Source organism: Narcine bancroftii, chromosome 1, assembly GCF_036971445.1.
Source record: "Narcine bancroftii isolate sNarBan1 chromosome 1, sNarBan1.hap1, whole genome shotgun sequence".
Taxonomy (NCBI): Eukaryota; Metazoa; Chordata; class Chondrichthyes; order Torpediniformes; family Narcinidae; genus Narcine; species Narcine bancroftii.
In genome coordinates this window covers 125,541,710-125,568,840 of record NC_091469.1, presented here as the reverse complement: position 1 = coordinate 125,568,840, position 27,131 = coordinate 125,541,710, and the positions used below count along the sequence as shown (strand labels likewise).

Here is a 27,131-nt window from a genome sequence, read left to right as displayed (position 1 = left end):
ATTCATTTCAAACACCCCCCTCCCCACCCTGGCCCGCAGCCAAGCACCTTAAGATGTCCTCCAGAGGTTGAAGGTACAAGCGGGTAAACAGGCGCTCCTGACAAAGCTCTCCACCCTGCCACATCCCTGCGGATCTACAGTCCACCGAGTACATCTTCGTGTTGAGAGGACAAGGAACACCCCTAATGTGTCCCTACTAAGGCCCATTCAAGGTGTTGCAGAAAGATGGTGTCGTGTTTATACTGGACATTGGCAGACGACAGGACAGATTCACAATTGACCGCCTCAAGGTAGTGCAAATGGACTCAGACTTTCCGGCCCCGAACTCCCAGGTCAGGCGCAGAGGCCGACTGCACAGAGACTGTATGGAAAACTGCTCGGAGGTAGCAGCGATTCTGGGTGGAGGGGGGAGGGGTGGTGTAGTGGGCCAAGCGACAGCACAGTTAGACAGGCCGAATCGCCGCTCCAGTCAGCTGACTCAAGATAGAGCGAGCCCCCCTTCACTCCCAATGAGAAGCCTGCAGTTGACACCATGTGTTGCCCAGGGGAACTCCCCGCTTCCAGGTGGCGCACCACTGGCCAGGTATTGATGCCGCAACATGATGATGTCTCTTCTGGAAGCTGGCCCACACGTTACCAGAAGTGGGTGTTCCCTTATGCGCAGCGCGAGGAATTCAAATAATAAAGTCAATTACTGGTTCACCCTCGCACTGTACGATGTCTCTTTATTCTGTAGTACTGCCGTGGTTTTTGAGCGATATTGTGGATCTGGTTCAGAAGAAGAGAGGTGTCTATCAGGTATAGGCAACATGGAGCAAATAAGGTACTTGAGGAGTATAAAAATTGCAAGAAAAACTTCAAGAAAGAAATTCCTAAGGGTTTCTACAGGTATACTAAGAGCAAAAGGATAGTAAGGGTCAAAATTGGTCCCCTCGAAGATCAGAGTTTACATCTATGTATGGTGCTAAAAGAGATGGGGAAGATCATAAATGTTTTATTTTGCAACAGTAGTCACTTAGGAAATGGGCACAGAGTTGTGGGAAGTAAGGAAAACAAGCAGTGAGGTTATAGAACCTAAACAGATTAAAGATGACGGGGTGCTTGGTATCTTGAGCATATATGGCTTGACAATATATTCCCTCAGACCTTGAGGGAGGCTAGTGAGGAAATTACAAGGGCTTGGCAGAAATATTTAAATGTCCTTAGCCACAGGTGTGATGCTAGAGAATTGGAGGATAGTTCATGTTGTTCTATTGTTTAAACAAAAGGCTCCAAAGGTAACCCTGGAAATTACAGGCTGGTGAGCCTGATATCAGTAGTAGGTAATTTATTAGATGTTCTAAGAGATTGGATGTACAATTATTTGGATAGCCAGGGACTGATTAGGGTTAGTCAACATGGCTTTGTGCATAGTAGGACATGTTTAACCAATCTTAATAGTTTTTTGAGGAAAGTTGATGAAGGAAAGGCTGTGAATGTTGACATGGACTTTAGGAAACCCTTTGACATGGTCATATGTGGGAGGTGACTTGTCAGCCACAAGCAAGCCTGCAGCTGACGTGGACATTACCCCTCCATAAATCTTTATCCACGAAGCCAAGTCAAAGAAAGAAGATGTGGGAGGTTAGTCAGGAAGGTTCAGATACTCGGTATTCATGGTGAAGTAGTACATTGGATTCGATAGTGGGTGGTCAGGAGAAGCCAGAGAGTGGGGGTGGATGATTGCTTCTCAGACTGGAGGCCTGTGACTTGTGATGAGCCTCAGGGATCGGTGCTGGGACCATTGTTGTTTGTCATCTATATCAATGATCTGGATGATAATGTGGTAAATTGGATCAGCAAGTTTGCAGATGACACTAAGATTGGAGGTCTTACTGACATCAAAGAAGGTTTTCAAAGCTTGTAGAGGGATCTAGACCAGTTGGAAAAATGGACTGAAAAATGGCAGATGGTATTTAAGACAGACCAGCATGAGGTGTTGCATTTTGAAAGGACAAACTAAGAAAGGGCATACATGGTAAATGGTAGGGAACTGAGAAGTGCGGTAGAACAGAGTGATCTGAGAATACAGATTCTTAATTCCCTGAAAGTGACGTCACAGATAGATAGGATTTTAAAGAGAGCTTTTAGCATATTGGCCTTCATAAATCAAAATATTGAGTATAGGAGTTGGGATGTTGTGGTTATGTTATACAAGACATTGGTGAGGCCAAATATTGTGTGCAGTTTTTGTCACTTAACTGCAGCAGGAAAGATATCAATAAGATAGAAAGAGTGCAGAGAAGATTTATTGGTATTTTGCCCAAACTTCAGGAACTAAGTTAAATAAGGTTAAACAAATTAGGCCTTTATTTCCTGGAGCACAGAAGAATGAGGGGAGATTTGATAGAGGTATTTAAAATTATGAGGGGGATAGGCAGAGTAAATTTAGATAGGCTTTTTCCACTGAGGGTACATGAGATACAAAACAAAGGGCATGGATTAAGAGTGAAAAGGGAAAGGTTTAGGGGGAACATGAGGGGGATCTTCTTCACACAGAAAGTGGTGGGAGCATGGAACAAGCTGCCAGCTGAAGTGGTGAATATGGGCTCAATTTTAATATTTATGAAGAATATGGACAGGTACATGGATGAGAGAGGTATGTAGAGCTATGACTGGGTGCAGGTCAGTGGGACTAGGTAGAAAAATGGTTCGGCCAGATCAGAAAGGTCGAAGGGGTCTGTTTTGTGCTGTAATGATATGGAAGCAGAAGCTGCTGGACAGAAATGACCATGGGGCAAATATTGTACATTAAGATGTAAACACAAAAATAGGCTAAAATATATTTTTTGACATAAACTTCCATATGATATATTCAGTTTCCTAGTATATAGTTTAATAACACCATGAGCCACCAGCATTAAATCAGATGAAAATGTGGGTATTAATACTTTGACAATACCAGTAAATAACTTTTTTCCCATGGTGGGAGAGTTTAAAACAAGAGGCACAATGTCAGGGTTGAAGGGCAACTGCTTAAGAGGAATTTCTTCAGCCAAAGGGTGGTAAATCTGTGGAATATATTGCCACAGGCAGTTGCAGATGCCAAGACACTGCATGTATTTAAGGCAGAGATTGATAGGTTCTTGATTAGCCATGGCATCAAAGATTATAGGGAGAAGGCTGAGCAGTGGGGCTTAGTGCGAAAATGGATCAGCTCATGATTAAATGGTCAGTCTCGATGGGGTCCTACTGTACATCTTATGATCTAAATACAATTAACTGTCTTTAACAATATGCTATAGATTTTCTTTTACAATGTATCAAGATATAAACATAAGAAACAATTAAGTCTGTGAATAACTTGCTCAATTATATTATTTAAAATTATGATTGTGCATTTTTAACAAATGTTCATGCTTAAAATTTAGAGTCTGATATCAAAATCAATTTAAATTATGGAACTGGTGGACAGTACCACTTATCTTGCTTAATTACTCTAGCTCAAAAAAAAATCCATTTTAATTTACGACACATCAACACCCATCTTCAATCTAATGTAGATAAAACGTAGGCTAGAGAGATGAAAGTTCATGATTCTAACATGCCACATTCCAGCATTATTTTTCAATAGGCAACTCACACAAATAAAAAAGAATCAAATCCATTGTAAAAAATTTTAGACTTTCCAGTTTATGTTCTGGACTGAAATCATAATTTATTCTGCAACATTTCTGCAAAAGTTTAATTATTTACCCAAAACATTCAAGATCAAGTTTTGTGTCATACAATTCTACAAGTACAACCTGACAAAATAGCATTCTCTGGTCCTCGGTGCAAAAACATGCAAAGACACATCCAGACATAATGCTTATACAAACAAATGATACATATGCAGTACATATATACATATATAAAAATAAATAAATATTGTTTAATAAATAGTAGTCATGGGGAGGGTTGTAATGAGCAGTTCTTTTCAAGATTCAAAATTCAATTTATTGTCATGTAATAAAAACAGTGCCATATTTCATGAAATTGACTTTTGCCTGCTGCAAGGCAGACAGATTCACCATCTGCAGAAATTGCCTGAAGTGCCTCTAACAGACATAAAGTGAAGCAAAAGAGCGCTCTCCCCAGACTCATCAAGAGTCCGTGGATTCGCCACCAGCGCTCCTGCAGCCTCTGCAGTCACACAGAGTCCAATCCAAACCATCAGCAATCCGAGTTCAAGGTCTGATCTCTGACACGATAAGGAACCCTTATGTGCATTGGCACCCTCTTGCATTCTGGTTCTGATACCTGATTTTAAATAAAAACATCTTTGACTCCTTTAACAGGGCATTTAAAGCTTGAACAGAGCTTTTGGCAGTGAGACTGGGTGGTTGGCTCTTGTGGGAGTGCTGTGTCTTTGCTTCCTGCTCTCTGCGGGTCAGCAGCTCCGGCAGCGCCACCATTTTCAGTCGTTCAGCAGTCTTACTGCCTGTGATAAGAAGCTGTTTCTCAGCCTGGTGTTTTTGACTCTGATACTCCTGTATCTCTTTCCCAATGGGAGTAGCTGAAAGATGCTGTGTGCGGGGTAGTTGGGGGACAGGGGAGAGACCCCAGTGATACCACCTGCAGCTCTTATGGTCCTGTGGATTGACTTCGAATCCAATGTTCTGCAGCAAACATACAGCACCACACTGTAATGCAGCCAGCCAGAGCTTTTGATAGAGTTCCTGTAGAAAGGTGACAAGATGGTTGCCAGTAGCCTTGCCTGCCTCAGTCTTCTCAGGCAGTGCAGTCACTCTTGCACCTTCCTAACAAATGAGATGTTGTGTTTCCGAGGAGCTTGGTGCACTCCACTCTCTCCACTCCCAAGCTATTAATGTGTAGTGGAGGATAGTTGTTCCTGGTTCCCCTGAAGTCCACAATTATCTTTCTTATCTTGTTCCTGTTGAGACTCAGGTTGTTATTCTCATACCATATCATGAGATTTTCCATCTCTTCTCCTTTTTTTTGATTCATCATTGTTGCTGATGAGGCCAACATTATCATGTCATCTACAAACTTGATGACTCTGTTGGAGCTGGATCTGGCATTGCAGTCGTGGGTCTGGAGTGTGAACAGAAGAGGGCTAAGCACACAGCTCTAAGGTGTGCCAGTGTTCAGCGTGACAGTGCTTAACATCTTGCTGCTGACCTGGACAGACTGTGGTCCTTTCATTAGGTAGTCTAGAATCTACTCAAAGAGAGGATGTTGAGTCCTAGTGAGGAACAGCTTCTCCACCAGCCTCTGGGGAATGATGGCATTAAACGCTGAGCTGAAGTTGATGAACAGCAGCCTGACATATGAGGTGTTGTTCTCTAAGTGGGCCAGGACAGAGTGGAGGGACAAGGCTATAGCATCTTCGTGGAAAGCTATCTATAGGAAAATTGATTATGGGTCCAGTCTCTCTGGGAAGTGTGTGCCATCACAAGAAGCTCTAAGCATTTCATAATGGTGGAGGTCAATGGGGTGGTAGTCAAAGAGGTCTAATCCTTTGGAACCAGGATGATGATGGCTGTTTTGAAACCCACAGGGAAGATGGACTGCTGCGGTAACATGTTGAAGATGTCCGTAAGGACCTCCGTTGGTTGGTCTGAGCAGTCCTTCAGTACCCGACCAGGTGCGTTGTCTGGTTCCGATGCCTTGTGTGGGTTCACCTTGGATAGTGTTCACCTCTTCTCGGCTGCAACTATGCAAGAAGCCCGTTCATCAGGGATACAGAGCTTTTCTTGGCTTCAGCCTGTTCTTCTCATTGAACTGTACATCAAAGATAGTTTAGTTTGTACAGAAGGAAAGCATCATCATCTTTAACTCGCAAGGTTATCTTATGATCTATTATGGTCTTGTTCCCTTTCCACATGCGTCTTGTGTCATCGGTATCACACAACTGTCGATGGATCTTCAGTTCATACCCATGCCTTTCAGATTGCACGGGAGAGTTCAGTCCTCGCTGTCTTAGTGCCATCTTGTCTCTTTTCTTGATGAGAGCAGCATGAGTTCTGAGAAGTGCCCAGGCCTCTGCATCCAACCATTGTTTCTGGTTGGCCCTGATTGTGAAGCATTTGATTTCGCTGACATCCTCAATGCACTTGCTGATGTTGCCAGTCAGAGTTTGTGTACTCCAGGATGTTTACATGATCAATACAGGTGGCTGCCTCCCTGAAACAACTCCAGTCTATGATTAGAAACCAGTCCTGTAGCAATGCTGTGGCCCCTCCCGGCCATGTCCTGATTTTCCTGCGAACTGGCTTAGTTCATTTAGCCAGCGGTCTGTATACTGGGGTAAGCAAGACGGTATGTCATCTGAGTATCCAAGGGCAGCCTTGTACACCCGATCCATGGTGTTCTCTCCTCTGGTGGTGAAGTTGCCACGCTGTTGAAACTGTGGTAAGACTGTTTTCAACCTGGCGATGTTCATCATGAACTTTCATATAAGACAATGTCTTTCAAATGAAATTATAGTTTGAAATTAACTGTCTCTCTGGCAGAGTTCTTGATCCTAATCTTAGTTTCAAGATCATTCTAGTCTGTCTATTGTGACAATCTCAATCAATGACCAACAGAAACCAACTGGTTAAAACAGTGAGCAAGACAGTTTACATACAAAAATCGAAAACTCCTTTGGAAATGTATTACATTTTGGTATGCAAAATAATATATTTGTAGACACAAAGTTTACAACATAAATGCTGAATCCTCTGGTTTTTACAACTTAATAAATTCAAAAATTAGATAAAAATAGGCTGTACAAAAACAATAAAAAAAAGCCAGTTTGTTCAGACGGTGTATTTACCTTCTTGTTTCTGAGGTAAGCTTTCTTGGCTGAAGTGCGACTCCGTCGAGCCTCAAGCTGCCGCACTTTCTGCTGCAGTTTCAGCAGCTCCACTTTCTGTGGGAGCACTGACGATGCCAAATCTTCGGTTTCTTTCATGGCATCAATGCTTTCATAAGTGTCATAATAAACAACTTCCTCTCGCTTCTCTGTGAAACAAATATCACTGATCAAACGATTAAAATGGTTTTAATTTTTTCAACCTGTGATGAGAATACTTGAATTATGCAAATGAAGTTAACAGGTATTATTTTCCTCCATTTCAAAATTACCATAGTTCTCAATAACTCACTTTCCAGCCCTCCATACTTGCAGGTTATCACCGTGTTTCCAACTCTCTTTTCTCCCCAAATCTTTGAATATGTTGTCACCTGCCAAATTAAAATAATTTTTCCAACAGATTTCCTGAATGCCTTCAAATTTTCACCTCTAGCTTTGCTCTGTCAAAGGTTTCACTCTACTAACTTAGGAAAATAAAATGAAAATTACTGCACCTTTCATTTAAAAATATGTAACACTTTTAATCTATGCATTTTATTTCAAATGCAAGTACTGAGGATAATGTAAGTTTTATGAAACAAATACAGATACAGTCGTTCAACAGAATCGCGCGCAGCCACAACAGTTAAGCAAGCGCATTACCAGAGTGCGTAGCCTCCAACGATGTCCCAGTCCTCCAGCTACAAGCCAGGCACCAGCAATTAGAAAAAGTGCGCGAATAAGAGCCCGCGCTTTTTATGACACCCGACACCCGAGGCCGGAAAGTGATGTCACCACCGCATCTCAGAAGGTTCAGCATGAAACGCACAGAGGGAACTATAAAAGCTGTGGTTAAACACAATAAAGGGACTGATTCCTGACTCTACTGTGTCCAGTGTCATTTATTGCCACTTGCGTAAGGTAGTGTCATCGGATTGGCCACTACAGTACCCCATATCTGAAATGCTTGGGACCAGACATTATTCAGTTTTGGGTTTTTTTGTGGTTTTCAGAACAAAACTGAAAAAGCCCCAAAACAGCACAGTAGCATGAGCGGTTAAACAACAACAAACTACGACATGAAAATTTACATGAAATAATGTTTAATATGTACCCAAAAAAAAAGCGATCTCTGCCGCTGGTCGCCAACACCTCCCAAATGTCACGGCCTGTTCCCAACTACAGTCCCCACTCCTGCCCAGGTGCCCGAGGTTCCCACTCCTGCCTGGGAGCCCAAGGTGACTTTTCTGATGTGGATGGCACAGCCCCCGGTGTTGAGAATGGAGTCACTGTTGCCAACTTCGGCCGAAGCTGAAGACTTAGACCCAGTTCCGTTTGGAATCTTCCCAGCCAGAAACAAAGATTCTGTTTTTTTTAAACTTTTATTGTAATCAAATCGGCGCTAACAGAGCATCAGAGCCTAACATGGGGAAGTCAGGTGTTGAATTTTTTCCACTTATGATGTCATATCGACCACTGAAAAAAAGTTCAGGTTTTGAATATTTTCGGTTTTCAGAACTTCGGATTTGGGGCCCGCATGATGTTTTGCCGGTTGCCACATTTGACGGCCATTTCTTGTGTCGGCCCAAGGTGTGGGCTGCTATACAATCCCCCTCCTGCCCAGAACTGGCAATCAGGGCACTTTTTAAGGCCGACCCTTGCGCCGTAGGGTCAGATGGGTGATGGGCTGGTCAAAGTCCAAGTAGGCCAGTTTCAACTGGTCAAGTGTGAAAGTCTCTTCCCTGCTGCCAATGTCCAAAACACAGCCGTTGTTTCTGAGGACACTGTATGACCCGTTGTAAGGCCGCTGTAGAGGTGGTATGTGAGCCCCATGCTGAACAAACATGTATTTATAATCAGTAAAGTTCTTTGGGATGTAAGTATAGGGTGAGCCGTGGGGTCTACGGTTAGTGTGGGCCAGGGTTCCTAGGCGCTCGCGTAGTCGGGACAATGTGATTACCAGGGGCTTCCCTAAGTCTTCAGGGGGTGTCACGAATTCGCCCAGTATAAATAGGGGAGCGCCGTAGACTAATTCGGCAGAGGATGCCTTGAGATCCTCTTTGGGTGTGGTACGAATGCCTAACAGGACCCAAGGGAGTTCGTCGGCCTAGTTAAGTCTGGTAAGCCGTGCCATTAAGGCTGCCTTAAGGGTCTGTTGACCCTTCTGAGAAGGTAAAGAGTGCCTCTGGATACGGGTAGGGGCTCCACAATGTCAATGTGCACATGGCTGAAGCAGTGATGTGCTGGTTCGAATGTCTGTGGTGGAGCTTTGATATGAGTCTGGATTTTGGATGACTGGCACAGAGTACTAGTCCTGGTCCACAGGGTGGCCTCTTTGCGGAGGCTGTGCCAGACATGACTGTAGTCCTGATGACGGGATGAGCCAAGTTGTGGACCGTCGAAAACCCGCCTTTTCCATGCAGCCGGAATGACGGTGAGGTTTACCTGTCGAGGTATTGCAGAGCAGCATGCGATTGGCAGGGGCGATCTGAATGTCCTCCAGTTGTAAGCCAGTGAGCACTGTCTAGTACGCTGGAATATCAGGGTCTGCTGGCTGCACATCAGCCAGGGCCATGTAGTCGATGCCAGGAATAGGGTCGTGCACCCCACCAAAATAGCCGGACAGGATAGGGTGTCAGCTACCATGTTGGATTTGTCAGCTATGTGTTCAATGTCTGTTGTAAATTTGGAAATGTACACCATGACAGCTGTGCTGGAGGCATCTGTCATGATGGTGGTCTCAGTGTCTGTCTGCGGGTGAAGGAGGAGGGTGGCATTGGCTAGGGCATTTTTGGTTGCCTGGAAGGCCTTGGTCGCCTCTTGGGTCCATTGTAAGTTTTTATTGAGTCCTGCCATGAGGGGAAAGAGAGGGCTCAATGCTGTGGGCTGTTGAAAGTATGAAGTGGTGATAAAAGTTGACCATACCTGCAATCAGTATAATCCTTTCATTGTCGATGGCACAGAGTAAGAGCGAATAGCATCCACCTTAGTGGGTAACAGTCTGGCTCCATGTTGGTCGATACAATGGCCCAGAAAGAGAATAGTATCTCAACCAAACTGGCACTTGGCTGGGTTGATGGTTAGGCCGAAATCGCTCAGCCTGGAGAATAATTGTTTTAAGTGGGCAACAAACTCAGTGTGGGTGTGGCTGGCGATGTCATCGAGATGGACAAAGGCAAAATGCAGATCGCAGCCCACTACAGCCTCTGAAAAGTCTGAGCCGCGTTTTTTAACCCAAAAAGCATGCGGAGAAATTTAAACGATCCAAAGGGGGTTATGATGGCGGTTTTTGAGATGTCTTCGGGATGTACCGGGATCTGGTGATAACCCCTGATAAGGTCCACCTCTGAGAATATCTGTGCCCCTTGCAGGTTAGTGGGATATCTGTCTGGTATAGTGGCCTCATTGAGGCGGCAGTAGTCTCCGCAAGGCCTCCAACCACCCGCTGCCTTGGGGACCATGTGGAGAGGGGAGGCCCAAGGACCATTGGAGCACCGCACAATGCCGAGTTCCTCCATCTTTTTGAACTCGTCTCTGGCTAGGTTGTTTTTCATCGGGGAGATGCCGTGCCCTGGCATGGAGGGGAGGGCCCTCTGTAACAATTTGGTGCCTCACCCCATGTTTGGGTTCTGCTGAATGGAAGTGAGGCGTGGTGATGGAGGGAAATTCTGCTAGGACCCAAGTGAATTCGTTGTCAGCAGTACTCACTGAGTGCAGGTGGGGGCTGGTGAGTTCAGTGCCCTTGAGCGAGAGTTACTGAAATGTCCGAGCATGATAACCACCAGCAATGAGTTAGCCTGCAGGAAATCTGCACCCAGTAATGGTTGTTGCACGGCTGCCATCGTAAACTTCCAAGTGAATTGTCTGTCCCCGTGGCGTAATGTTCGGATATTGTAGCCGTTTGCTGCTCGGAACTCCCGGCCCACTTTGCCGCATTGGGCCTCCAGGCTGGTCGGGGGAATGATACTGTATTGTGCCCTAGTGTCCACCAAGAAACATCAATCCGACAGGTAGTCTTGAATGTGTAGCAGGCTATGAAGTTGGCCGATTGTTGCAGCTATTAACGATGGTCGGCCTGTGTATGATTGTGAAACCTGAGTGAAACTAAAAATAAATGAACTGAATTTACAAATGAAAGGATCGAATTGGTAAGATACTGAGCACTTTCAACATACTGAAAAGGTACCAGAGTGCAGCAAACTGCAGGGCAGATTGCTGGAGATGTGTGGGAGGCTGTCAGAAGCACTCTATGAGAAAACAGAAACGCAGCAAGGTGGGCCAGCATCAAGGTTAGACTTAGACCCATGCTCCCATTGATCTTACTCGCAAATGTAAGATTGCGAGAGAAGAAAATGGATTACCTGAGGCTGCATCTGAATCACAAAGAACTGCAAGGCTGGTATGGTCTGGTGATTACAGAAATGTCACTCCAGCACTCCATTCCAGCCTCAGTGATCCAGCTTCTTGGCCTTATCTCCCTCAGGATGGACAGGGATGGTGTAGCTTCAAGCAAGACTCGAGGAGAGAGTCTATGGATTTACATCAGCGAGAATTGGTTCTCAAATATCTCTGTTGTAAAGACGTTTTGTTCAGCTGGTGAAATGCAGACCCTTCTATGCGGCCAGGAAATTGTAGGCCATGCTGATTGCCGCAGTGAGTTTTGCCTTCAGCAAATTAGGGTGGAGCAAAGACAGATTTATGGTGCCATTTTGAAAGCCCAGATATCCTACCCTGATGGTGGCATGATTGATTGTAGCTGGCAGCTGCAACCATGCCAACCTGAAAACTTCTACAACAGTTTCAACATTTCACCACCAGTGGATAGAATACCCTGGATCAGGTTCACCAACATCCCTTGTGTATACAAGGCTGCCCCTTAATATCACCTTGGTTACTCAGATCACATAACTGTTCTGCTAACCCTTGCATACAGACCACTGGCAAAACGAACAAAACCTGTTTGCAGTGAGATCAGAATATGGCTGGTGGGGTGGTGGGGGGTGCACCACAGCATTGCTACAGGATTGCTTTAGTCGACAGTCTGGAGTGATTTTTGGGAGGAGGCAACCTACAACGGCCATTGAGGAGTACACAAATTCAGTGACTGTGGACATTAGCAAGTGCATTGAGGATGTCACGGAGATCAAATGCTACACAACCAGAAAACTTGGTTAGACACAGAGGTCCATGCACTTCTCAGAGCTCATCATGCTGGTTTCAGGACAGGAGCCAAGATACCAGAGCTGAATTCTCCCATGCAATCCAGAAGGCAAAGCGTAGTTACACATAGATCCATAGTCAGCTGGGCGACACCGACGACATGTGGCGCATGTGGCAAGGGATCACCATAACAGACCACAAGACAAGCATGCGATTCAAAGACTACACCACCTCCCTTCTGGACAGACAGAATACCTTGCACGCAGTTTGACAAGGAGAACAGGCTGATGCCAAAGAAAACTCCGTCTCCCCCTGATGAATGGGCCCCTTGAAGAATCCACTCAAGGCACCGGGACCAGACAGCAAATCCAGTCAGGTTCTGAAGAACTGTGCAGACTAACTGATAGAGATACCTACGGACATTTTCAACATATCGCTGCAGCAGTGCTTTGTCCGTGTATCAAATAGGACACAGACCCCCACAAATATGAAATGCTTTGAGTGTCTGGTGATGGAACGCATCAAAGAGACATTGGATCCACTTCAATTTGCCTAGACGTAATTGTTCCACTGATAATGCTAAAGTGGGGTGGGCAAACTATGGCCTGCAGGCCTGATCCAAACTTATCTGGCTCACAGGCATGAAGGCTGCGGACTAGATATCCAGCCCATGATCTCAATTTATCCGGCCCGCAGGCCTTCGGATATGGCCTGCAATTTAAATTTATCAGTATAGCGCTGCCACCATCTCCCTCCCCCCCCCCACAGTCCAACACCGCCAAAAAATTAGTGTGGCCTGCAATTCAACCACTGACTCACCATCTCGTCCACACCCATGCCCTATGCTATAGCCTTGTCCTTACATTCCATCCTGCCTCACCTGGAGAATGAAGCCTTTTATGCCAGGGTGCTGATCATCGACTTCAGCTCAGAATTCAACATGGTCATACCCCAGAGGCTTGTGAAGAAGCTATCCTCACTAGGACTCAAAACCCCTCTCTGGAACTGGATTCTGGACATCCAAATGAAAAGACCACAGTCTGACCAGGTCAGCAACAGAACAACAACCACCATCACGCTGGACACTGGTGCAACTCAGGGCTGTGTGCTCAGCCTGCTCCTGTTCACACCACTGATCCAAGACTGCAATGCCAGATCCAGGTCCAACAGTCATCAGTTTTGTAGATGGCACAACAGTTGTTGGCTTCATCAGCAACAACGATGAGTCGAAATAAAAAGAGGTGGAAAATCTCGTGAAAAGGTGCGAGAAAAACAATTTGAGTCTCATTAGAGAGAAGACAAATGAAATGATTGTGGATTTGGAAAACCAGAGTTGACCACTCTCCAGTACACATCAATAGCTTGGCAGTGGAGAGCACTAAGTTCCTTGGAGTCTACTTAAGAAGTGATCTATTTTAGACACAAAACATCTCCTCACTTGTCAGGAAGGCACATTAATGACTGAACTTCCTGAGAATACTGAGGTGGGCAAATCTATCAGCCACCATCCTGTTAACTTTCTACAGAAGCTCTATTGAGAGCACCCTGGTTGGCTGCATCACAGTGTGGTACTGGTGCTGTAGGGCATCAAATCGGAGGTCAATCCACAGGATCACTGAGGTCTCCCTCCCCCTCAATGATGGGATTTATCAGAGGAGTCACGTGATGGAATAGTGGCTGGTAGGAGAATACCAGGCTTCTCCAGGAAAGAAGAAATAAAGTGAAGAAAACACAAAGTTCAAGAAACACAAAACACAACAAATAAAAGATAAAGGTGTGGAGAAAAGAAAGAAAATGGCACCCAAGAAGGAAAAAGCAAAAACAACAGGGAAAAAAAAGAAGAAAAGACACCGGAAGAGAAAGGAGAAGGCCTTACCTGTATGAAGAGGTAGGGAGCCGCCACGGAGAGAGGAGCCCGCTCCCCGAGGTTAGCGGCGACCCCGCAGAGTTGCGACCTCCCGACCATGGGACTTCAAAAATGGCTCTCTGAGCCAAACAGAAGTGCGCAATGCGCACACTAAGGAAGAGGAAAACACCGACGGGAGGGGTCCCAGCTGTGGAGTGAACGTACACAGCATGACCAGCTGAGAGATGCCCGACAGCAGGGCTCTCAGCTGGAAGAAGAGGAAAGTGACAGGAAAGGGAGTGATAAGAAAGAAAACAGTCAAACTGCAAGAGAAGGAAAATAATGAAATAAGCTATAAACCCAAACAAAGGTGGGAACAAGATCTAAACATAAAGATACAAAATGAAACATGGGAAAAGCTATGCTCCGGAACGATGAGAAATACAATAAACACGAGGTTACGCATGATACAATATAATTGGTTACACAGGCTATATATCACGCCCCAAAAGTTAAATAAATGGGATCCATAGATGTTTTCGCTGTAAGAAGGAAATGGGAACAACAGTACATGTAATTTGGGCATGTGAGAAAGTTTTGGGAAGATCTAAATCAGGTATTAAATAAAATCACAAAAAGCAACATATCAAAAATTCCAGCGATCTTTCTTCTAAGTAATATAAGAAGTAAAGAATTAGGCCTCAAACTGGATGAAATGCAAAAAAGATTTATTATGATAGCCTTAGCTGTAGCAAAAAGATGTATAATGTCAACTTGGAAATCAGAAGAAAGCCTGAGAGTACAGCAATGGTACATAGAGATGAATAAATGTATTCCATTGGAAAAAAAACATATAATTTAAAAAATAAAGTCACATTATTTGAACAAATTTGGGAACCGTACATGGAACACAATAGAGATGGCTTGCCTCGAACCCCCTAAAATGATAAAATGATAAGAAGACAAAATGACCTGATCCAGTGTGTAAAAGTAGATGACACAATTTTCTTGTTTATTTTCATTGTGTGATGACATTGTTTAATGGTTGTATTGTATATGTTGAACGTTTAATAGGTTTGGAGGTGGGTGGGAAGGAGGGAGGGAAAGTAGGGGGGGAAAAAATGGGAGAAAATGACACTGTGTATATTTAAGAGGGAAATGTTTGTATGTATTTTGATTGATATGGTTCATAGTGTGAAAAATAAAAAAAATGGTGGGATTTATCGGGATCGTTCTCTAAAGAGGGCTCGCAAAATTAGTAAGGACCCTAGCATCTTGCACTCAGCATCTTTTAACTACTCCCTTCGGGAAAATAAATGCCAGCACCTTTGGAGCTGCTTTAACAACAGAGCTGCTGCTTGTGCAGACCCAGGGAAAGTGGGGAATGGAGACACTGAACTCCACGGGGTCCAACCGCCCAGTCCGACTCCTCCACACAGGCTTTAAATGGCCCGTTAAATGACCCAAAGGTGATTTATTTCAAATCTTGCGACCATGGGGTTTGGGTCTAAGATTACGGCGCTTGTGTTTGGCAGTGGCCTCTAAGAGTTTCAGATGCCGGTAGAGCATGGCACCAATAACAGGGAGAACATCCTCATTGAGAAGGAAAAGTAGAGACTACTCCAAGGACAGCGAACACAGTGATGGGCTCTACAGCTGAAGGGCACACTCAGGAAGTGAGCTGTTAGTGACTAGTGGCGAGGAACCCATACAGGATTCGGGCTGGCAGAGACGAGGTCAAAGGACTCACTCCCGGCTGCGGGCTGCTGGAGAATGGCTCATGAGAACTAGGTAAAGTAACCGATATTCGAGAACATGTTGGGGGCAAGGAGGGCTCACAAATACCCTGGACGCTGAAGGTTTCCTCATCATATCGGAGGTTTGGATGTAGGCTCGGGCTGCCAGTGGTTTGAATTGAACTTGAGTCTTGTGTGGCTGCAGAAGCTATGGAAGTGCTGGGGGTATATCCTCGAACACTCTGATTCTGATAAGACTCTCTTTTGCTTCTCTTTTTTTTAAACTGTAAGGCTGCCTGGCACTGCTAATACTGATGGCAAACGAAAGGCAATTTTGTGTAATATTACAATTTTGTTGAATTTAATGATAATATAGAGTATTAAAGCTAGAAACTAGGTTGAGAAACAGCTTCTTTCCATGGGCCGTAAGACTGTTGATGACTGATGAAGTGCTCATAAATACTCTCCTTGACTCAACTGTTTATTTAACTAGTATGTTGCACCATAGACCAGAGAATATTGTTTCATCAGGATGTACTTGTACAATCGGATGATAAATAAACTTGAACTTTAACTACGATAAGGAATTCAAAGTTCTGTTGGATGGTGTAAACAAATATAGATACAATATAAAAGTTTTATTCCAAAGTTATCATTATTATAATTATAAGCAGAATATGAACAGGATATATATCTCAGTGGCTACCAACCAACATGACTAACTCCCGACCCAAAATTGGATTAAATCGATTTGTCACTGTACCTGTAATGAGCCTTTTAATGCTTTCAAGTTGGGCTGTTAACAGTAGTTCCTCACATTTTAGGATCTCAAACTGCACCTCATACAACTGAAGCTGCACGTCATAATAGTCAGCCTCCAGTCGGTCCAGCCGTGTAATGGCATCAGTGCTATTCTGAAGACTCTGCATCTGTATTACAAAATAAATAGTATTAAGATAAGAAATGTCAACTGTCAGTTTTTAAAAAAAAACCAAATTGTTTGATAAACTGAAGTGAGGCGAAGGGCACAAATAATATTAGGCTAACACTTATTGTGATGTACTTTTTATTAAAAAATAAAAAATGGACAAGAGACCAAATTGACCATTTTATGACAGAATTTAAACCAATACCAATCTTTGAGAATGATTAATTGATTAACATCTCAAATGCACACATTATCATCTCAAATACTAATCATGGTTGAATTGAACAATGTATATTCAATTAAATTATTTCCACTTCAAATGAGGGAGTTCACCACCATCATCCTGGTCGCAGGCTAACGTCAGGCTGGCACTCGAGGGACTGTGATAAACAGCCATGAGACAGCACATCCTGATGTCTTCCCGATCATTGTAGGGGACTTCAATCAGGCCAACGTGAAGAAATCTCTGACAAATTACCACAAACAGGGGAGCCAACACAGTCGATCACTGCTACACCACCATGAAGAACACCTACCAAGCCATATTAGGACTGCACTTTGGTAAGTCTAATCACCTGGCTGTACTTCTACTCCTAGCGTACAAGCAGACACTTGAGGACCACAGGACCAGTAGTGAAGACTGTAAAAGTATGATCGAGGGTGGTGGAGGAGCACCTGCATGACAGCTTTGGATTGGTGGACTAGAATATATTCAAGAACTCATCCATAGACTTGAATAAATATGCAACAGATGTCACTGATTTCATCAAGACCTGTGTGGGCAAGTGTGTGCCCATGCACACATACCAGATGTTCCCCAACCAGAAGCTTGAGTGAATCAGAGGACTTGCAACCTGATGAGGGCAAGATCAAGGGCTTTTAAGGCCAGGGATCTAGAAACTACCAGAAGTCCAGGTACGACCCACATAAGGCCATCTCTGAAACAAAGTGGCAATTCCAGGGGAAGCTAGAGACAGAGACAGATACACGCCAGCTATGGCAGGGAGTGCAGGCCATTACGGCCTACAAAATGAGGGTGAACAAAATAAGGAATTCAAAGTTCTGTTGGATGGTGTAAACAAATATAGATATAATATAAAAGTTTTATTCCAAATAAAAGCTATGATGCTTCATTACCCGATGAGTTAAACACCTTCTATGTCCGCTTTGAGAAGGAGAATGAAACACCTACTAGAATCCCTGGAAAGGCTAAGGACTCCGTGATATCTATCAGAACATCATTCAAGAGAGAGAACCCTCACAAGGCATCAGGCTCTGATGGCGTACCTGGCAAGGTACTTAAAATCTGCACCAGCCAACTAGCTGAAATGTTTCCGGACATTTTCAACTTCTTACTGTGGCTGTTAGAGGTTCCCATCTGCTTCAAAAGGACATCAATCATCCTGGTACCCAAGAAGAGTAATGTGAGCTGACTCTATGACTATCGCCCAGAAGCACGAACTTCTACTGAGATGAAATAGTTTGAGAGGATGGTCATGGCCAGAATTAACAGGTACCTAAGCAAAGAGCAGGACCACTGCAAATTGCCTATTGTCACAATCGCTCTACAGCAGACGCAATATCGCTGGGTCTCCACTCAGCTCTGGATCATCTCGAAAACAGCAACTCTTCATCAACTACAGCTCAGCCTCCAACACCTTTACTCCCTCAGTGCTGGTCAAGAAACTCTGGGCCTCTGCATCCCCCTCTGCAACTGGATCCTTGACTTTCTCATCAGAAGACCACAGTCAGTATGAATTGGAAACAATGTCTCCCCCTCACTGATTATCAACACAGGTGCACCTCAAGGATGCGTGCTGAGTGCTCTACTCATTATACATCCATGACAGTGTCCAGGCACAATTTCAATGCTATCTACAAATTTGCTGATGACATCAGCAGAATCACATGGGAATGAGGAAGCATACAGGAGGGAGATAGATCAGCTCCTTGAATAGCGGCACACTAACAACCTTGTGCTCATCCTTAGCACAACCAAGGAAATAATTGTGGACTTCTGGAGGAAGTCAGGGGAACATGACCCAGTCCTGATCAAGTGCTCAGTTGGGGAGAGGGTCAATCATTTCAAATTCCTGGGTGTCAACATCTCCAAGGATCTGTCCTAGAGCCTCCATGTCGATGCAATCATGAAGAAGGCTCACCACCGGCTATACTTTGTGAGGTTTTTGAGGAGATTCGTTATGTCACCGAAGACTCTCGAAACCTTCTACAGGTATACTGTGGAGAGCATTCTGGCTGGTTGCATCATTGTCTGGTATGGAGGAGCCAATGCTCAGGACAAGAATAAACTCCAGAGGGTTGTTAACTCAGCTTGTGACATCACAGGCACCAGACTTCACTCCATCGAGGACATCTAGAAGAGGAGGTGTCTTAAAAAAGCAGCCTCTATCCTCAAAAACCCCCACCCCCCATGCCCTCTTCACTCTGCCACCATTAGAAAAAAGGTGTAGGAGCCTAAAGATGAACTCTCAGTGGCAGAAGGACAGCTTCTTTCCTGCTCCCATCAGATTGCTGAACAATCAATGAACTAAAGACACTGTCTTACTTTTCATGCACTATTTTTAAAAATTTATTGTTGTAGGGTGGTTTATATGAATGTTTGCACTTTGACGCTGCCACAAAACACTGAATTTCGTGACTTGTTCATGACAATAAATTCTGATTCTGAATAGTTTTAGACAGCAAAAGATTTATAACGTTCTTCCTGCTTTCATTGGAAATTGGTATGTTTTGTCACAGATCAAAGTTAATTTCAAACAATCAAATTAATGCCTCTGACCAGAATCACAGGTTTGCTTTTACAGCTGATTGTCTGACAAAGGTGTGTCCTTCACATCAATTCACATAACTCTTGGCATTTTAATAATGCTTCAATTTTGGATGATAAAATAATGCTTCTATGTCACATAATTATAGAATCATTTTGTATAGATCCCACAAAAATACTCTCCAAAGTATTTTAATTTATCTACAATACTTATTTTTATCTTCTTCATTAATGTAATGATACAATCATACTTCGTCCTTAAGTGTCTGCTTTTTCTGATCCAAACAGATTTCTTTTGCTCTCATAAGCTGCAGAGTTTCCTTTGCAACTGCATATTGAAGTTTTTCCATCCTTTCCACTGCCATGGCCCAGGCTGCCTTCCCACATTTCTTCTGGTCAGCACGCATTCGATCATATACAGCTGAAAGAAAATCAATATGATCCGTTACAGGAATACAAATGATGATTCTGTAACTCTGTTGCACCTTTATTGTGGTACAACAAAAATATAAACTTCATTTTTTTAATGTTTATTTTGTTTCTACTCTTGATACAACTATTGCTAACTTCCCAAATGTATTACAATTTGTTGTACATCAGACATGGAGTAGATGCCATGATTGTTTCCAACTACCATGTTCTACCTGTACCATAATAGGTCTCAGCAGAACATATGCAACAATTCTTGGCAGACTAACCAAAAAGAAAGATACTGGGGGTGTTTTTTAAAAAAAAAACACAGGGGAGGGAAACGACAGCAATGGTATGAACTTGGCTAACTCCTCTGAATGATCAAGTCAGAAGTCAACTGTTTAAGGCCGAAGGGTTATGAACAAAGTAACAACCAATAGTGTAGATTTTATGGACCTAGAAGGATCACTTATCTCTTCCAATACCAATCTGGAGGAAAGACAAAAATATATAAAAAGATTATCTCCAACTCCTTTCAGTAGTGGAAACAAGTTGGGGATATTTTCTTCTTCAGCAGGAAATACGACAAGGTTTCATTTAGAAAAATTATGATGTTGCACCTGTAGCATAAACTGCAGCCTATCCAAAAATTCCATTTGAAAACCATCTTCTGAAATCTATGCCAAAGGTAACCGAACAAAACTTAAAAACTTAATAACGGTTCACTCAAACACAATCTATTCTCTTCATTGTTTTCTAAGACAACAATGAATCAGTCTTGAATCTACATTTCTCTTGAGAAGAGTTCCCATGTCTCTCAGCCTATTTTTATAACCAAGATGTTTTAACTGCTTCCTTTTTAAAATCTTGCATCTACCACATGCAAAACACACAAGTTATTATAAATAAAGTGACCAAGTGTTTGTAGTTAAGTATTTTATATTCATTGGTGGTATAAATGCATCTCAAAGCAATTGTCTCCAGATAACATAGTGCTGTGTTCCTTTGTGCACTAGAATCCACAATTTTGATCTACACATACTTCTCTAGATATATTAGTATTAAAATACTTTAAGCATCATTTGCCAATAGCAGAGTCAATCCCTCAGTACTTCAAGAGAACTCTGAGCTATTGAGCTTTGTCAATACTCCTAACCTTTGTCGAATCTTCATAGCAGCCACAAATTATGAGATCATTTATTAAAATATTAAGCAACCATACTAACACCTTGGATTATCCCTACTGGCAGGTCTCCAAGCAAACACAATGCCACTTACAAATATCTTCAGCGTTTGGCAATCCAACTACTTCTAAATTCAACTTAATACACAACCATCAAAGACCGATATTCCAGAGAAAGCTCTTAAGCAGTCCCTAGGTAAGATAGCACATAAATTGTAAAACAGTAAGCAATGGAAGAGCTAAATGACTGAACAATCAAAGCTCACCTTTCAGTTTATGAGTGATTTTGATAGAGCCCAGCATGTGACTGCTAATAACTAAAGCACTTAATGAATAGATACTTTTCATCTTTGATTAGAAGATGGCAATCACAGAAGAAAATCTTTTCTGTGGACACCAAAAAACATCTGAGAACACCAGATACAGCTAAAGCTGTAAGGATAGAAAAGATCCCAGCTAAATCTAATAGCCTGCACTTCAGTAAACATCAACCTTCTTGCTGATTTCAATGCAGTTACAACAATGTCATCATTCTGACAAAGTGGAATATTGCTTAGTTAGACCTGTCCTGTTATAAAAAGCACAGAAAATCCAATATGGCTAATTTGAATCACTCCAGACACCATGCTATAGGAAAGATAGAATGTAGAACATAGAGCACTACAACACAGTACAAGCCCTTCAGCCCTATATGTTGTGCCAACACATACATTCCTTAAAAAATAGTAAACCTTCCCAACCCCATAACCCTCTATTTTACTTCCATCCTCGTGCCTGACTAAGAATCAATTAAATACCCCTAATGTTTCAACCTCCACCACCACCCCGGCAAGGCATTCCAGGCACCCACAACTCTCTGCATAAAACACTTACCCCTGATGTCTCCCCTAAACTTCCCGCCCTTCAATTTGTACACATTCCCCGGGCTTTTGTATTCCTTGGGTAACAGGTGCTGGCCATCTACCCTATCTATGCCTCTCATAATCTTGCAGATATTTATTAAGTCTCCTCTCATTCTTCTACACTCCAAAGAGAAAAGCCACACCTTTGTTAACCTTCCCTCATAAGACTTATTTTCCAGTCCAGGCAACTTCCTGGTAAATTTCCTTTGCACCCTCTCCATAGTTTCCATATCCTTCCTATAACGAGGTGACCAGAACTGAACACAATATTCTAAGAGTGGCCTCACAAGAGATTTGCAGAGTTGCAATATTAACTCTCTACCTTTGAACTCAATCCCCCTATTAATGAAGCCCAGCATCCCATAGGCCTTCTTAACTATCCTATCAATCTGTGCAGTGACCATGAGGAATGCATGGATATAGGTTCCAAGGTCCCTCTGTTCATCCACACTCTTAAGTAACTGACCATTAATCCTGTACTCAACCTTTTGGTTTGTCCTTCCAAAATGCATCACCTCACACTTATCCAGATTGAACTTCATCTGCCACTACTCCGCCCAACTCTACATCCAGACTATGTCATCTTGTAACCATTCGGCAAACTTCAGCTCCACCCACAACTCCTCCAACCTTCGTATCATCTGCAAACATACTGACCCATCCTTCTGCCTCTTCATCCAGGTCATTTATAAAAATGAGCAGGGGTCCCAGAACAAATCCTTGCAGTGCTCCATTAGTCACTGACTTCCAGCCAGAATAAGTTCCTTCCAGTACTACTCTCTGCTTTCTACCTGCAAGCCAATTTTTTTATTCACACAGCTAAAGTTCCATGAATCCCATGCCTCATGACTTTCTGAATGAGTGTCTCATGGGGGACTTTGTCAAATGCCTTGCTAAAATCCATATAAACCACATCTACCACTTTACCCTCATCAATTTCTTTTGTTACCTCCTCAAAAAACTCAATTAGGCTTATGAGGCCCAACCTTCCCTTTTCCAGTCTGACCTCACCCTGATCAAGGCCATTTTTCTTCTGAATACTGAAGCAAAGTATTCATTTACGATCTCCTCAACCTCCTCCATCTCCAGGCATATGTTGCCTCCTTTATGCTTTAGCGGTCCAACCTTCATTTTCATCACCCTTCTGTTCTTCACACACACATAGAATGTCTTGGGGTTCTCTGTAATCCTACATGACAAGGCCTTCTCATGCCCCCTTTGTGCTCACCTAAGTCCTTTTTTAAGCTCCTTCCTGGCTACCATATACTTCTCACAAGCCCTTCCTGTTTCCTATATCTAATCCTATATCCTTCTCCTCTTCACGAGTTTTCTCACCCACAGTTCCCTTTACCTACCATCTTTTCCCTGCCCCAGTGGGACAAACCTATCCTGAACCCAGCACAAGTGCTCCCTAAACTTCCTCCACAATACTTCTGTGCTTTCACCCTTGAACATTTTTACTCTCGTTAGTTCCTGCCTCATCCCATTGTAATTAGCCCTTCCCCAATTACCGTAAATATTCATGATTAATGTATTCCGTGTATAATGCGATCCCCCATTTTTGAGGGGAAAAAGGGGGAAACATTTTTTTGTATTATACATGAATATTTACGGTAAACACTTTCCCATTTTGTCTGCTTTTATCCTTTTCCAAAACTATGCTAAAGCTCAGGGAGTTGTGGTCACTCTCACCAAAATGCTCCCCCACCGAGAGATTCGCCACCTGACCAGGATCATTACCAAGAATTAGATCCAGTATGGCTTCTCCCCTCATCGGCAGGTCCACATACTGTGTTAGGAATCCTTTTTGAACACACCTGACAAATTCAGCCCCATCTCTCCCTCTTGCAGTCAAGAAATGCCAGTTAATATTAGGGAAGTTGAATTCTCCCATAACTACAACCTTGTATTTCCTACACCATTCCAAAATCTGCCTGATTAACTACTTCTCGGTGTCCCAATGGCTATTTGGGGGCCTATAGACTACTCCTAGTACAGTATAGCACCCTTCTTATTTCTGACCCACCAAAACCGACTCAGTGGACACCCCCTCTAATCCTCTCCTCCCGTTCTACAGTCGTGATATTATCCCTGACCAGTAATATTCCTACTACTCCTAGTGTTGAACCCCTCTAACTGGCTACTTTTATATTCCTCACCCACTCAGAATGCAGAACATCATGCTTTTGTCCTTCTACCCTAATCTCTGCACTCACATTGTGATTCCCACCCCCCTGCCAAACTAGTTTAAGCCCTCCCCAACACCTCGAGCAAACCTGCCCGCCAGGATATTGGTCCCTTTTCAGTTCAGGTGCAGCCTGTTCTTTCTGTACAGGTCAGACCTTCCCCAGAAGAGATCCCAATGATCCAGAAATCTGAACCCCTGCCTGCAAACCAACTCTTCAGCCATGAATTCATCTGCCACAACTTCCTGTTCCTACCCTTTCTGGCACATGGCACAGGCAGCAATGCTGAGATTACCACCCTTGAGGGCCTGCTTTTTTTTTAAAACTTATTTCCTAACTACCTATATTCCCTCTTCAGAACCTCATCCCTACCCCTATCTATGTCATTGGACCTCATGTGGAACACAACATCTGGCTGCTCATCCTCCCTCTACAGAATTCTATGAACTCAATCGGAGATATCCCTGAGCCTGGCACCTGGGAGGCAATGTACCATCTGGGAGCCTCAATCTCATTCATCAAGCCTCCTATCTGCTCTCATAAACCATAGCTCTCCTCTTCTCCCCCCTTCCCTTCTGAGCCGAGGGGCCAACCTCTGTGCCGGAGACATGACCAGCACAAATGGTCCCTGGTATATCAATTTCGCCCCTCCCCCCCAACAGTATCCAAAACAATATACTTGTTGTTAAGGGGAACAGCCACAGGGGTGTTCTGCACTGTCTGCCTCTTTCCCTTCAATTTCCTAACAGTCACCCAGTTACCTGTCTCAGGTTCATTCAGCTCCAACTCCTTTACACGGTCTCCCAAGAACTGCAGCTAGATGCACCTCTTGCCGGTATTGTCATGACATTCTGCTATCCCAGATTTCCCATATCCTGCAATCGGAGGATTCAACTGCCCTAGCTGCTGACTTAATTAATTCTTCCTAATTAAATTCAAAGATCTTACTTTATTGGAATCAAGCATGTCCTCAGTAGGTTTTCGCTATTGTGTTTCATGTAAGGCTCCCATATTTGTTCAAATATTTCTATATTATTTCTTAAACTATATGTTATTTTTTCTAATGGAATACATTTATTCATTTCTATATACCATTGTTGTATTTTCAAATTATCTTCCGATTTCCAGGTTGACATAATACATTTTTTTGCTACGGCTAGAGCTATCTTAACAATTAACAAATCTTTTTTGTGCATCATCCAAATCAATTCCAAATTCTTTGTTTTTTATGTTACTTAGGAGGAAGATCTCTGGATTCTTTGGTATGTTGTTTTAATATTTGGTTTAGATCTTCCCAAAATTTTTCTACTTTCTCACATGTCCAGATTGCATGAATTGTTGTTCCCATTTCTTTTTTACATCGAAAACATCTATCAGATACTGGGGACATTCACTACCTAAATTAACGAAAGGAGAAGGAAATGAAAAGAATAGACTCAGTGGAATTTCTTGTTTATTTTTATTGAATGACAACATTGTTTGACTGGTTTAATGTATCCTAGATTTTGTACTTTAAATGGACGGGAGGGGGGAGGTCGGGAGGGTGGGATGGGAGGAGGGGGGGGGGGGGAGAAAATGGCACTGTATATATTTGAAAAGGAAAAAGTATGTATCATGGTTAATGTGGTTTATGGTGTGAAAAATAAATTTTTTTTTAAAAAAAGCATGTCCTCAGCCTCCGCTCACTGAAGCCTCAAGAGCCAAAGCCTCGACGTACCATCTACCCATACATTTTCCAGGTAACAATCATCAGAAGTTTCCATACTAAATATCAGTTTATGTGCTATTATCCACCTTACTTGCAAAAAGAATTTCAGGTGAAAGAAAAATCAAATGTACAGAGGATTACATTGACAACCAGAACTTTTAAGTCATTATATGTTGCAAGGACCCAGAAGATTGAGATGCCTTTTGGTGTTATTTTTATTTGCACCCTTTAGTTGGATTCAAACAATATTTTTAGCAGCAGTGGTGTCCAAATTGGAGCAGGTCTACTTTATTAGTTTTAATAACCGGCAACTTTGTCAAGACAATTTAAATAAGAAAAGTTCCAATTTAGAACAGAATGTCATGACAATACCGGCAAGAGGTGCATCTAGCTGCAGCTCTTGGGAGACCGTGTGAAGGAGTTGGAGCTGAATGAACCTGAGACAGGTAACTGGGTGACTGTTAGGAAATTGAAGGGAAAGAGGCAGCCCTGTGGCTGTTCCCCTTAACAACAAATATATTGTTTTGGTCAATGATCTATCTCAGAATGATCATTTCAATGAAAACAAACATTGACCCAAAATTCTACATCTCTTGCTTTAGATGCTGCCTGATCTGCTGAGTATTTACAATTTCTGCTCATAAAAAGTTACATTCTTTAATTTTCTGTAATGGACTAAATTGTGCAGAGGCATCAGGAACATTTAAAGTGAAGAAGCTGCTTGACTTTCATGTAGAATAGATTCATAATGCCAAAGCCATCAGTACCCTCATCTCTGGACACTGATGGAAAGGTCCAATTAAAAAAAAACTGGCCTTTTGGGTCAAGGATTCCAAGGACGAGAGTTTATTGTCATACATGCAAGTACTGATGCTCCAAAATTCTCTCTTACTGAAGCCACACAGAAACACAAGATCCATCAAAAATAATAAATTAAATAATGCATCACAGACATAATATAAAAAAATTAATAAATATTCACAGTTGATATCTATAGATTGAGGAGAGCTCTTTTATTAATCTGAGAAATTAAAGTAATGGTGCACTGCCCCAAAATGTTTATGAATGCCCATAAACATGGCCCCTTAGCAGTAGTACATCTTCCAGTACTTCAGAATGGTAGGCTTACAAAGAGCCGGTTGAACTAAAAAAAAACAACTTTTGACAACCAGTAGATCCTGACATCTACTCTCTTGAAACTCAAAGCTGCCAATGCAGTTGGATGTTTAAAATGGTGGGGGAAAAAACGTACTGTTCAAAAGTCAGAATTTTTTCATCAATTTTTTCTCTTGAAATTATAAAGAGCATACCCAACCACTGAAGATTCATTTTGAGATCAATAAATTTAATGAAACAATAAAAATACAACTGTTTACTTAGGAACCTATTTCTCTCATTCATTTGAAGGGGAACAGCTCTGTTTGTACTAGTTTTAACTCAGTACAAGTGTAGGGACAGACTTC

At 42.8% G+C, this 27,131-nt stretch overlaps 1 protein-coding gene across 4 annotated transcripts in view; it reads right to left on the bottom strand.

Moving 5' to 3' along the window:
- jmy (junction mediating and regulatory protein, p53 cofactor) overlaps positions 1 to 27,131 on the bottom strand; it is a 124,998-nt gene that overhangs the window by 33,229 nt on the left and 64,638 nt on the right. For all 4 annotated transcript variants that reach the window (XM_069938372.1, XM_069938380.1, XM_069938389.1 and 1 more), the window contains exons 4-6: positions 19,530 to 19,699; positions 16,326 to 16,491; positions 6,803 to 6,990 (exon numbers count right to left, since the gene is read on the bottom strand). In XM_069938372.1, coding sequence (XP_069794473.1) covers positions 6,803 to 6,990; positions 16,326 to 16,491; positions 19,530 to 19,699 — 524 coding nt within the window. The remainder of the gene's footprint in view (positions 1 to 6,802; positions 6,991 to 16,325; positions 16,492 to 19,529; positions 19,700 to 27,131) is intronic.